Source organism: Gymnoscopelus microlampas (genome assembly GCF_963454915.1).
Source record: "Gymnoscopelus microlampas genome assembly, chromosome: 17".
Classification (NCBI taxonomy): Eukaryota; Metazoa; Chordata; class Actinopteri; order Myctophiformes; family Myctophidae; genus Gymnoscopelus; species Gymnoscopelus microlampas.
Window position 1 is genome coordinate 30,874,370 of NC_139954.1, and position 14,375 is coordinate 30,888,744.

Here is a 14,375-nt window from a genome sequence, read left to right on the forward strand (position 1 = left end):
AACAAACCGGAGCAGACAGAAAGACAACTAGCTAAAAAAAGAACTATTTTGAAAGCTGCTGGCTACAATTTAATAGCAATTTAATAACTAACTGACAGTTCAGGCTTCCTTTACTCTTTCACTCTTCCACTCTGTCCATCCCATGTCACTAAACAGTGGCATGTAAATCATCTCAGTGAAACACATGTCCATAGTGTAATTTGCTTGCCTGTGGCATTTTATTTCTTCTCATTTTCTAGACTTCACTGTAAGACTATATAAACATCTTAAACCACCAGTTCCAAAATGTTGGGAATCCAGATCCTGGCTTTCCTAGGCGGCCTGGCGGGACTGGGTGCCACTATTGGTGCTACAGTGTCCAACGAATGGAAAGCCACAAGCAGGGCATCCTCAGTCATCACAGCAACATGGGTCCTCCAGGGCCTATGGAACAACTGTGCTGGGAATGCCATTGGAGCACTTCACTGCAGACCACATCTTACCCTATTGAAGCTAGAAGGTAAGCAAGAGGAATCATCATTCATGCCGTTGCGCATACAAAGCGTATAAGTCCCTGGTGTTTTGCCTGCTGAAATGATGTGATGCATGCCGCTTTCATGTTAAATTCTCTCACGGTAGCAATTATACAGGCACATTTAAAACATTGTTTGTAAAATGTATTCTGTCAATTTTTGAGACAAAATATTCACCAGAGGTTTCATATTAATTACTATCATTTACAAATCTAAAATATAATTGAACTTGCTTGTACATTTCTTTTAATCATTTTACCAACAAGGGCTTTTGCCTGTAGCATTATGTAAAACAAAATAATTACTTAGCAAATTATAATTAAAGGATAGTTTAAATAAATACTGCATATTATTATTATCATTATTATTATCATTATAGTTTATTATAATCATATTCACTCAATATAACTGTCATATTACTGCCATCTCTTAATGCCACCCCCATTCACTAATATGATGAAGAATACAGCCAAATCATATACCAGGGCTGGATTATATTGTGTGGATTATATAGTATTGCTGATATTTATTTCTGCTAAAAGGTATAGGTTCAAAACTATGTTGAATTTAGTTTTATTTGACACCTAAGTGGTTCTGATTTTAGTTTCTACTAACATAACCAACTGAAATCTGGCTCCTATTTTGTAAGGCAACAATACATGTTTATACAGCACTATAATGTCATCTTTCTTCACCAACAGTGATTATGTTCCTTTTGAGCCTCATCTTTTCCATGTCTCGTTTTATTTTGGTGAGATTTTTTGATAGTTAGATAGTGTGAGATTCACTTGTCACTCTCTTTCAAGAACTAATACCAGAAGTAGTTCTCTTCTCTATTGTATCATTCACTTATGAAAGTAGATCAAAAGCTGTCTCTTTTTTACTTCATATTGTCTCAAATAGAATGGAAATCAAAAATATGGCTGATTTGCTTCTACACAAAGAAAATGGGAGCATTTGACAATGCAATTTATTTGTGTTGCAGGTGATGGCTCAGGATTAGCAGTGGCCAATGTGTAATCCTTTGAAGGAAATATCAAACTGAAGCATTCTGAGTCACAGACGTTCATGTGGGTGGCAGGTCAAGTAGGGGAATAACAGTATGAAGATAAAAATGAAGGATAGTCATTGTAGGCAAGGAAGCTTACTGTAGTTCTGTGATCCATGACAACATATTTCTGAGCTGTATAGTATCTATATTTTGTTTATTTTGCATATGCATAATTTAACTATTTTTCAATGTCTGTATCTAACTTAACTGTCCTGACCAATCAATTGCTTAGAACTGGTGATATTATTCTATGCTGCCTATTATTCATTAACTGCATAAAAACATTACTGTTACTGGCAGAGGAGTATTTTGAGATGATCAGCGCCATCTGATGGTAAAAATGTTGTGATGGGGAAATGTTTGCCTTTTTACAACCACAAGATAGTGCTGTAACTCCATATAAAATGTAATCTGTTTAATTATCAGGTGTAAGAGGAAAAGAGTCTTCCTTTGCTTGTGAGACATGACACCAAGTGTAAGAGGGAAATTCAGCCAGTATCAGTGACACATGTTAACAACTCAGCAATGTTGACCATACAGTATCTATACAGCCATTTTATTTACTCTCATGTCATTCTCTTACAGTGGTATACAGGTCCAGTGGTCACCTAAACCTTGTGGGCACCTCAACATTAAATTAATAAGAATAAATAAGAATAAGAATAAATGTATGATTTTAAAAACTTTCGGAAATAATGTAAAGCATACATGATTTTAACATACACGGTACACATCAGCATCAGCCCTAAATTTACTCTTCCACTTCTTGTTTATCCCCAAAATGACACAAGTTTTGTAGCAATTTGTAGCATTTGTAGAGATAAAACAGTTAAAAATAATAATAATAATAATAATAAATAAATAAACAAATAATTATATGTATTTGGCCCCCCCATTTGTAAAAGAAATCAAATAAAATAATAAATAATAAATATTAAAATAAATATTTTCCCAGTGTTCTCAGGGGCCCACTGTTCCGGTTACCATTGGGAGTAGGCTTATGACATAAGAATAAAATGGCCACCATGTAAATATGTCAGTTATGCCATGTTCAGTCTTTGAGAAGGTTCTAGATAACACAGACTCTGTTTCGGTGTCAACAGAGGGAAGTCTGAGAGTGGAGTTTTTCTTCTCCAAAGACCTTGGAGAACCTTCTGTTCTCACCCACGCATCGAGTTGAATTCGATAAAGATGCCATCCTTCTCCTCCTTCATCCCAACATTATTGCCATTCTTCTATCACATTCTTCCATAAAAAGTGGGCTTTTGCCCACTTTCTGCTCCATTGCATAAGCTGTCACTTATAGTGGCTAAGTGGCACAAACGTGACTCCACTCTAGGTTATTTCTGTGAAGCCGACAGTTTGGGTTGGCCTATCAGGGAAGCTGGTGAATTTGTGCGTTCTCCTCAGACACGTGGTCAGACAGATACAGATATTTTTGTGGTTTTTCGGTTCTCTGAAAATGTTGGTCCGTCCGAATTGCCATTCGGCACTGCACACCTGTCCCAACTGTCTCACATAATGCACACTTACTGTACATTACAGTAGACACACCAGACACACACATGGACAGACATAAGCAGGCAGACATAGACTTTGCATATTTGCGTTGTTGGGTGGAAAACCGTTACTTTTCAGGAAATGGAAAAAGAAACCTGTGTTCCAATGGATCTGATGACGATGAGGTATAAAACATGGCATTAATTTATGAAAACATGAAGGTGTCTGCCCGATAGTGACGATATGCACACAGTGGATTGTAAAGAGTTGAATTCTGTTATCTGAAAATGTCATTACTGAGGTCACCATCACCTATCTCAGTGATGCTTAATTTATACTCCGTTGTATGACTTTGTATAAATCAGACCACCGTCCATCGTAGAGACTATCGATTGACTAGGTGCATCCGGCTTGGCCAGGCGCACCAACAAACACAATTGGCCGTGTTTGAGGGTGAGAAGCCGGGCAGGGAGGGTGATCTCTGTGACTGCACTATTAGCGACTCCTACAGGTTGGTTAGGGTGGCCTGTTCAGTGGGGAAAAGATCTTGGGATAGCGTCTTCTTCCACATACGTTACGACTCCTGAAACTCTTCACTTTCAGGTGAAAAGAAGCGTCTGGCTATACGCCATGTGTATGAAGGGAGACACGTGACGTGCTCCTCTAGACCCTCCCACACGACCCTGTCACTAGTGACAGGGACTGGCACGCACGTGTGTGGCGAAGATTGGGAATTAGCATAATGACTAATTTGGGGGAAAAACTGAAAAAAGAATGACGTGTATAGGGTGAGGGGGTGGAGGAAGCTACATATACAGTACACCATTGGCTTGTTGGGCTTTAGGCCCAAACCCCTCCCCACTGCATATAATAGTCCACAACACATTAACTATCAATCCCCAGTGCATCCATTTAACTTACCAGTGAGGTGCGTATTGTAGCTATTTTTTCATCAGGGTTTGCTGGCTGGGGAACCATTAACGACTTTTGAGCTCCACAACAACATAGACGACAGTGAGAGTGGTGTAGAAGAAAGTTCTGTTAAATATGTCCAGCATGGTTACAGAGATCTTGGCGTTTATATTGTCTACCTCTGGCTGGGTGCTCGTATCCTCCACCTTACCCACGGACTACTGGAAGGTATCTTCTCTTGATGGAACGGTCATCACCACAGCCACCTATTGGTCCAATTTGTGGAAAGCGTGTGTCACTGATTCAACAGGAGTCTCCAACTGTAAAGACTTTCCCTCGATGCTGGCATTAGACGGTCAGCTCTTATTTTTCTCACGGTAACCTTACATGCTACTGTATATAGGACATGGTACGGTATTTTATTGTTGGAGTGTATCTCAATGTGTGTAATTAATTATGCCTTTTGCATATCTGGCTTTAAAATGTGTGACCACTTTTAAGCTCTCTACTGCGATGATTTATTTGGCTGTTATTTGGTTGTTTATTTGGCTGCTTATTTGGATGTCAGTTTGGGGAAAATCAGGCTTATGTCCAAAGGAGATTCATGTGAAATGTACCTTGTAAACTGAAGATCTTTTCCTGACAATGGTTAGCACTGGTCCATCCTCTGACAATGATGTCCCATGTTCCTGTCTGTAATGGATGCTATCCACCCTTTTCTAACTTTTTGTTAGGGAGTTCAAGTTTAAGCTCATTACTTGTCAGAGCTAATAGATTGGTTAAAGCTTCAGGCGAGTGAGTCCATTCCAGGGAACAACTCATTTACTTCCAAATATGTCAATGTTTAGCTTTAGTCGTCAGGACTTTAAGACCATAAATTAGATTTATAGAGAGCTGCAGGCTGTTCCTACCATGGTTGAGTAGTTAGGGTTAACCTCTAAGCTAATATTTGCCTCTAATTCACAACTGAATCGCACATTTCATGCCAGTACCGTCTCCACAATAGCATGACTGCCTTTGAGACAATTATGGTTATTGCTGACAAATTGTCCTTGTGCTTTGTGTTTAAATTTGTCACCTGTGCAGCTATAGACCTTGTGCATCCTTGTGTAACGGGGATATGAAGAGGTGGAGGTACAGGGAATGCAAAAGGACATAATGGAAGTACAGGGCTGATTCACAATTCTCAAGCCCTGTGTCTTGAGTTGTGTATTTTGTTCTTCCAGGTTACATCCAGGCATGCAGGGGGTTGATGATTGCGGCCATCTGTCTGGGTTTCTTTGGTACCATTTTTGCCTTGGTGGGGATGAAATGTACCAAAATTGGAGGAACTGAAAAGAGCAAAGCCAGTATCGCCTGTTTTGCTGGTGTAAATTTCATTCTTAGTGGTATGTACAGTAAGTAGACAGCAAAGTGTAATAACCAAACGTCATTGTTGTTCTCCTGATCTTCTATGCTGAATATGTTTCTTTCTTCCCATAAGGCCTATGCTCACTATCGGCATGTTCCCTCTATGCACATCGAATTACAACAGAGTTTTTTGACCCCTTGTATGTTGCACAGAAGTAAGTCATTTGTTTTTCCTGCAACATGGAAGAAGACTGCATCTATAGTGTCTTACACAATTTAATAGACTAAGTAATGTTGCTGTCAATTAACTTGTTTCCAGGTATGAGCTAGGTGCTGCTCTGTTCATTGGCTGGGCTGGTTCCATCCTCTGTATTCTAGGAGGTGGTATACTCTGTTACTCCATTGCAGAGACTTTCACTGAAAGGTATTTGAGTCACACTTCTCCTCACCACAACTACATTTTAGAAATATGTGTTGTGAGACCTTCATATTCCTTTCCTTCCGTTATATTGAACAGGAAAAAGGAAGTACTGCATTATGTATGCAAATATATTCAGTATAGAGACATTGTACTAAATGGGTTCATATATGTAGATTCACAAGCTTTTGATTTGTGAAGGTGAATATTTTGTTTTCTCTCTCTTACAGACCCAGTCAGAGAACCTATACTTACAGAGGTGCTGCCTCACAGTCTCATATCTCTGACTACCCAAGGGGCCATGCAAGGTCTATAAACCAGAGGCCTCCCCCAGACTACAGCAGCTCTTCAAAAGTACAACATTTTGATAAAAATGCATATGTCTAAGGAATATGAACACAAAGCACTTTGTGTCAAAGATGCTGACAAATCTTGCCATGAATTTATAAAGGATGGACTGTATATTTTCTATTTTTTCCTGCCTTGTGAAAAGGATTTGCTGATATTGACTTTTGGGAGCCCACAGCATTTTAGTCATTTCCATGTTACTAAAAGGGCACATTTTAGTTGTATAAAATAGTTTACTGCCTGATCTTGGCATATTAGAGTTTTCTGAAATGTATGGTCATCTTTCACTCAATTAGAATTGCCTTATGCTTTTAACAACTCTATGCAAGACATGTTACTCTGCACATCTTTGTGAAGCACGTAAAAATGAAATGTTTGTTTCTATATAATTTATTATTGTTTTTCTACTTTTTGTTAATTGTACATGGAAACAAGGTGTTAAAAATATCTAAGATGTCTGTGTATTTAACTTTAAGCCACTTGATGTTAATCTGTAATGACAGTGTTTAAAGCTATGTCTAACACGTTTGATCATGTTTTATGTTCTCGACCTTCCTGTCCACAACATAACCATTAACTATGCTTTTGTAATGCACAAACTACTGTATGTGAAGGTTTAAAAAAGGCCCACGCTTTTATTGTTTCTTTCTCTGTTGTGATAGGTAAAATGTGTGACTACAGTGCAGGGGGAAGAGCACGCTTTGTAGCTACTGGTTCACCAGCTATGACACCTTTGGTCTGTCTCAGCATGATGTCACTTCTATCCAAATATGCATTCCGGAAACTGGGGGAAGTGAGAATTCCTCTTTCAGGTCTCAAGAGAGCAGCGGGCATCAAATATGACATATTTACAACAAGAGCAAAAATCTGACCGCGGCTCTGTCTACTAGGTGACAGGGCAGCGGTCCCTTGTTATAACTAGCAACGAATTCACCATTGTAGAAGTTGGACTTTTACAGCTGCCAGAATCCTGCTGCCTAATTGGAAGGTCCCTAGAACACATGGGCTTAAAGAGTGGAATTAGGAAATGATTAAGATTACATCATATGAATATATGTTAGGTAGAGTGAATGGAGAAGGAAAAATGAAAGAGACATGGGACAGATTTTGGATTTATATGAACCTTAAATGAAGAAACGGACATTGATCTTGATAGAACATCAGAGCTATAATTCATATCCTCAGATGATTGTGAGAACTTCTCTGTAAACAATACTTTTATCCGGATTGCTAAACTGTGCTTTTATTATTTATTTATTTTTATTTCTTGGAATGGCTGTGTTATATTGTTGTATTATGCTGCATTGTACCACTTTGAAAAATAAACATTTGAATTACAAAAAAAAAAACAATCTTCTCAAGAGCAATTCCTGAGGGGGACACCAAAAGCAGTGCTGTAACACATAGCTTAAGTTGTTGTTAAATTATATTTAGCATCCATAATTACAACTACTGGACAAAGTTAAGTTAACTGAAGGGTTGTCCAAACATCAAATGTTTAAATCATTATAATACTGGTAATATGTAACAATAATAGTTATTGTAATGTTCCATATCAGTCCAGCAAGGTGGCAATAGGAGGCAGGTGAGGCAAAGGATGGGGAAGGCCGGGAAGCTGTACAGTATGTACTGTGTGTATGTTTAATATATTATATGTAATATATGTATGTAATATGTGTGTTCATATTATATACACACTATCCCCTGTGGTGGACAGGTGTGACTACACACTGGTTCATATTCAAATTCATCTTTACGGGGCCAGAGCTCAGCTCTGGACCTGTTTTATTATTATCGGGACAGAGCTCTCAGCTCTGTACCTGTTTTGATATTGGCAGTATTCTGTCACTTCTTCTTCTGCCACTTTTCGCAGTTCTGGCTGAACCGTGCTGTCGCTTTTTACGAAACTCGGCCATATGGTAGATGGTCATGAAAAACGATCAAAAAATAATTCTCACAATCTTTCGTCCAAACGTGGCGCTATAGCACTCAATTGAAAATGCCAACTTTGAACAGGTACAACTCATGCCCTGTTTGACCTACAGCCATGAAACTTGGATACACATATGCGTCTCCTCATGCTGAACAACTTTCACCCTCTGACTTTTGACCTCTGACATTTAGATCTACCACCATTTTGAATTACATGAAAAGCTGTTCAAATCTATCTCCTCCTGGGATTTTTGTAGCCTGGTAAACCCCCCTCCCTCCGGAAATCTCATTTGCATTTGTGTTGCAAGCTTCTTCCATTTGACAGAGTCAGGTTAGGATTTTTGAGCAATCTGCACAAAACTTTTTACACATGAACTTTGGACCTATGCCGACAAAACGGTGCGAGCGGATTTTTTCTAAGTGAAAAAATGAAGCTTTAATGAGCCAATGAATATTGCAGTTTTATGACAATTATTCATCTGCCCCTAACACATACATGCAGTTCGATCGATAATTTGGCATTATTCGGATAACACATAGTGTGTCTTGAGGATAGGCTTAGGCGTTGTTTTACTGAGGTTAGGGTTAGTGAAGGTTTAAAATCCTCATGTTAATTGCATGGTCTTCTTTCTCTCAAGTTCAGTATTCTATGTTTCAATGGCTTATTGTGCATATTACTTATCATTGCTTCTTTCTTTTTTCTCTCTTCATTACCTGGCCCCGTATTATCGCTGCTTGCAGCTATATTCTTAATTACTATTGTACAAATTAAGGTATAGGGTGAGTAATTGTCTTTGGTTAAAATAAGCGTTAAATAGCTCTATATTCTGATAGTACTCATTGCTATAGAGTGTTTGTTCAGTAACACGAGTCTCCATGTCTCTCCAGCGCTTTAATAAACAGAAAATACATTTTCAGGATACCAATTCTATTCAATCAGGATAGAGAACTCAGTCAGTATACAGATTAAGCAAGTGAAATTCGATATGATGACACAAAGAAAGAGCAGACAAAACTGGACCTGGAACACTGATAAATGTGTACTCTCTCGGCTGAAATTGTGTTACCTATCTGAAAATGTATTTTCTGTTTATTAAAGGGAGAGACGGTGAGACCCCTATGATGGAACAGACAGTCAGTCAGACAGACCGACAGAGGCACTAGTCTAAAAGCAATGATTACAATCAGAAATTCAGAATATAGTGCTTTAGCCTTTAAAAACTTATATCACTTACCCTACCTTTAACTAGTTCATACAATTAATCACATCTCTTTCATCACAACATGATCATAGATTGTGTTGTAGAATGGTCAGTGGGGGGTCTCTCGTACATCTGCACGTATAACTAACAAAAAACACGAAGGAAAAATTGGGAGAAATTATGCTATGTTGAAATTAAAGCATCACAAAGCCATTGAGTGATCCACTGAGAGCTTTGACAGATTGAGTTAGAGATCCTGGCTAAAGCTTAACTCACAGCCCCTTTCGACTGGGAACACCAAGGTACAGCTCTCATCCCTGCTGTAACAGTACTCTGCCAGACAGTGGCATTGTTGCTCTAAAACCACATAATTGCAGCCACAAGCTACCACAAAGATTCCCTTGTATTTATCTCTCTATAGAGCATACCAACGTGTCGTCACCACGGGGAGCGTGGCATTCGGCAATGTTAAGTCAACCTGGTTTTTAACCCTCAAAGATGTCCGCAGCTACCAAAAGACACTTGTTGACGCCCCCTTCATGATTTTTGGCACGCTCTATAAGATAGTAAGGACAATTATATTGATGATATAGCACTTTTCAGAAGTTGGGAATGCCCCACCCGGTTATGCTATACCCATTGTACCTGTTGTCAGAGTACCTGTTGTGCCCATCTGTCTGTCTGTGTCCCTTTTATGCCCATATACGGGCATATATCCCTGATGTCATCAGCATATGCCCATATATGGGCATATTGGTTGGATCGTGGTTCTGGACAACTGGATGTCCATATATGCCTATATATGGGCATATCGGTCAGACTGGCGTTTCAGGCTTATCAATGAATCATATTGATGATGTCAGTCATCTCCAAATTTGGGCAATGTTAAAAAAAACAAAATGTTTTAATTAGAGGGCAATTATAGTGTATTAAGCGTGGTGCATTATGAGCTTGTAGATTGACTATTTTTAGAGAAGAAATTTGGTGTAGAGGGAAAAAAGGAGGGGACCAGGTATAGAGCCCTGGGGGATCTGGCCAATGAAGTAGGCTACTGTGTATATATAGGGTGGTTAACAAAGAAATGCTAAATACTGACATGCAATACATTATAAGATAAGGCAATTGTTCTGTCTTGACATGATGTCACTTCTATCTAACTATTAAGTCAGGAAACAGAAGACAGGGAATATTCCTCATTAGTATAGACTAGAGTCTAGACTAATGAGGAATATTCACTGAGGAATACTGCTATACTAGTCTAGATAGTGTAGCAGTATTCTTTAAAAAAAACTGTTGAAAAGACTGTGCAAGGAATTAAATACTTGTATAAATTAGCCTGACAGCCACACTCCTGAGAGTTTACAGTAAACATCTTCCACACTGACCTAAAGCCCACATCAACACAATGCTGAATGGCGAGCACACACAATGTCATCCTGTTCTGACAAACCTATTGTCACCTGCTCAAATGAAGTAGCATCCTGATCCGTCCTGCTGGTGTGACTATTTCTTGTCCACCCAGATCTAACACCCACCACAATAGGAGCTCTCTGCAGTAGCTGGTCTCCTCTGCTTTCGACTACTGGCCTCAGACATGAGCAAGCGTCTGATCCAAGTGTTTGGTTTCTTGATCTCAACGCTGGGATGGCTGTTTGTACTGTGCACTATGGCCATGGACTATTGGAGGATCACTCAAATTGGAGGCCAGGGAGGTTCCTACATCATCAAGGTGGCCTGGCACTGGTCCAATCTTTGGAAGGACTGCTTCACCGACTCCACAGCAGTGACCAACTGTAGAGACTACCCGGTGCTCTGGTCTGTCACAAGTAAGTGATCTGCAGCACACATTCATATCTGAGGAATGATGTTTCATATAGTTTGTCTTTTAGTGTTAATATAGTATTGTGTATGACTATAAATACTGTACTGTAGTCTATGGCCCCATAAATAACTGCATTGCACTGGTTACTGTAGAAATGTAATTCTTTCTTGGGGTAGTGATGCATTAAATATTTGCTCATACGGATATTGTGAGGCTCTTTGGATAAACGACAGTGTGCCCTCGGTTAATGTTTGAACAGCAAAACCACAATGTCCTGTACTCACTTCCTGTATTGGACATCGTCCATACTGTCTCGCAGCGTAGAAAGGAATCACGTCTGCCTGTCCACTAAACTGGTTCTCAAAGTAGAGTCTGGGGGGTTCCAGGGGGTCCCCAGCTAAATAATGGATAGTTAAGAACCAAAAGGACCCTTACATGTCTGCAACTCTCTGAGAGTGTACAAATAGACACTCAATGGGGGTCCGTGGCCTAATGCATACCACACTGGGGGTCCTTGACATTAAACAACGCAGGTTAATAAGGGCCTCTTTTTCTAAATAACTTTTTCTAGATGAATTGTCATAGAACAAAAATTCTATTGAAACCGAATCTTTACAACATGATTCATTATTTACATATCATCATAGCAAACATGGCATTAACATGACTTTCTTTTATTTCCCCACAGTTTATGTCCAGGGAGTGAGAGGGTTGCTAATGTGCGGTTTGACCCTTGGGTTCTTTGGTGCAATACTTGCCTTTCTTGGGATGGAGTGCACATATATCGGTGGAGCGGAGGGGCCCAAGGACAAACAGTTACTAGCCGCGGCAGTGTTTCATTTTGTTGGCGGTGAGAGCAACACACGTGATGCACTAGACTAGACCATGAATGACATACAGTAAGTGTTTTGCCCTCACTATGTCTTGGTTTAACCGAAACTTCCTCTTCACACAGGCATTTCTGATATAGCTGGCTACTGCTTATACATCAACAGGGTTGCCAGGACAACCTTTTCTGCCAGTTTACAGCCAGGAACGTTAAGGTACAGTGAGTCAATAGTTTGAATCTCTTCTTGCACATAGCGGTACAAACCAACACATCACATAAAGAAGGTTTCTACTGCTCTGTTAATGTCAATGTACACAACAGTATATAGTATGAATTAAAATAACTCCTTAGAAAACTGCCCTGGCTGCAGGTTGATTGTTTCTGATTTTACTTTCACCCTAATGGCAGGTATGACTTAGGAACTCCAATATTTCTTGGATTGGTGGGAAGTTTCTTCATCCTACTTGGAGCTGTATTTTATGCTGCTACAGTGTTCCGGGTAATCATCCCTAAAAGGTAATACACAGTAAAATCCTACAAATGGTTATATTAACACTCAGGAGTTTACCGTGTAGACTACTACATGTGGACTCACTTTATTGTTGTTTGTGTCTTACAGAGCAGTGGTGTATGCCTATGCACCACGCACATACATGGCTCCTCGCACTGCAGGAAGAACATATACTGGTGGATACTACAAACCTGGAGGAAGAACATATACTGAATACTACAAACCATATTCAAGTAGGCAGTATGGATCGTACCTGGGCTCCGGATCCAGCAGCTCCAAGATCTCAAAGCTCTCACAGACAACACCCGAGAAAATGTCAGAAAGAGATGCGTTTGTGTAGTTATTACAAATCTGTCTGACTTGTGATAAAAGTAGTTAAGGTGCATTTGATGGATAATATGGACTATATATTTTGTATACTTATAATGTGTCTTCACCTCATTTTGTACAATTGTAAATCATTAATGCTTTCATACTTCTGTAGTGATTTGAACTTGGTTTAAGATTAATTTAAAATGTTTTGTTTACTTTTTGTTTGTTTAATGGTTGTTGCAATGTCAATTAATTTGTACACAATAAAGATTGGTTTGCACCTCTTATGATGATCATGAATGTGGATATCTTAGGTAAGCTTTCATCATGCTATGACTGACAATCAACTATGTTCATCATTTTGCCATCCATCTATTCAAATCATACGAATGAAACAAATAGTAGTCATCTATTCTTCATTGATAGTCATTGACCAAATGCTAGATTCATGTAACATACAACAGAACACTATTATTTTTTGTTCTCAGGAAGAATTTCAATCTGCCATTAATTTGGTTTTTAGTTGATCAGTTTATTAGATTAGTTGATTGACAGACATTTAACTGCATGCAAGTTTAGTAAGACCTCTGTTTGGGTTCAGACAACATGTAGCCTAATGACCATTTAAGATCGTTTCAGATAATTTTATGGTCTGAAATAACCAATAATCTGTTTTTAATGAAATCATTAATTACCTATACTTACTGTACTACAAACCCAATATACTTAGTTGACAGGGGTCCCCCAGGGCTCTATACTAGGTCCGCTAGTATTTCCCTCTTCACCAAATCTAAAAAATTAAACCAAATAAATAAATAGCTGACGTACAAGCTCAGAATGTGTTGCAACGTGAGCTTTTAGATCTGCTATTTTTGCAAACTGTCTAGGGTTCTACAAATATAGCTACATTCAAATATTTTTTACATCTAAGCAATTAAGATCTCTGAAGACATTTGGCTTTAAATGAATCAACAAGCTTTTAAATACTAAGTAAAAACCTATATACCGGTTAGTGCAGTCCAAATGTGACCCGCATCTTTGGCAGTTGGGATGTAGGTAGGGCTACTGTGTGATCATGACATTTTACTTGACAATTAATCGTCATACAAATAATCGATTTAATTGTGTTTCTGGTATTGGACCTTGAAACATATAAATTAAAAAAGTATTTATCTTTGCATTTTTAGGCTTTGTAAATAAACATTGCACAGGGTACACTGTAAATAACTTCATATACAAATAAATGACTGACAATGACCGGTATCAATAATAAACAAAATATGTCCTATGGCCAAAATATGCCATATTTAATAATTTTATACTTTCTGAAATAGCCGATCTACAAGTTCACAACGTCTTTTGATGCAACGTGTTATGAGCTTGTAGATCTGCTATTTCCACTATTTTTGAAAAAAATTGAATATGTGAACATTTTGATGATTATGCAAAAATAATTTCCGATTATCCCAAATAATTGCGATCAGGCGATTATGTAATAATTGCTACGGGCCTGGATGCAGGTGGCCATGCAGTTAAGTGGAGGAGAGGTTAGACATATTGCGAAATGATATTAGATGTTTTAACTAAAATGCATGCACTCAAACTCAAGTCCTATCAATAATACTAAACATTGAGCCTGTATGCTGTGTCATTATGTGCTTCATGTATTTTTATAT

The 14,375-nt window shown here is 38.6% G+C and overlaps 2 protein-coding genes across 2 annotated transcripts; both read left to right on the top strand.

Moving 5' to 3' along the window:
* Positions 1 to 4,110: 4,110 nt before the first annotated feature.
* On the top strand, positions 4,111 to 6,130 carry LOC311064665 (claudin-10-like; the record flags this gene model as incomplete). The annotated part of the gene is made up of 5 exons (XM_084084575.1): positions 4,111 to 4,330; positions 5,202 to 5,363; positions 5,459 to 5,540; positions 5,645 to 5,749; positions 5,974 to 6,130. 5 exons carry the CDS (start codon positions 4,111 to 4,113, stop codon positions 6,128 to 6,130), a joined length of 726 nt encoding a protein of 241 aa, XP_083940701.1.
* Positions 6,131 to 10,680: 4,550 nt separating this feature from the next.
* Positions 10,681 to 12,984, top strand: LOC311064682 (claudin-10-like). Its single transcript, XM_084084592.1, has 5 exons — positions 10,681 to 11,051; positions 11,736 to 11,897; positions 12,003 to 12,090; positions 12,285 to 12,392; positions 12,496 to 12,984. The coding sequence occupies exons 1-5, from the start codon at positions 10,820 to 10,822 to the stop codon at positions 12,725 to 12,727; spliced, it is 822 nt and encodes a 273-aa protein (XP_083940718.1). The 5' UTR covers positions 10,681 to 10,819; the 3' UTR covers positions 12,728 to 12,984.
* The last annotated feature ends 1,391 nt before the right edge of the window (positions 12,985 to 14,375 follow it).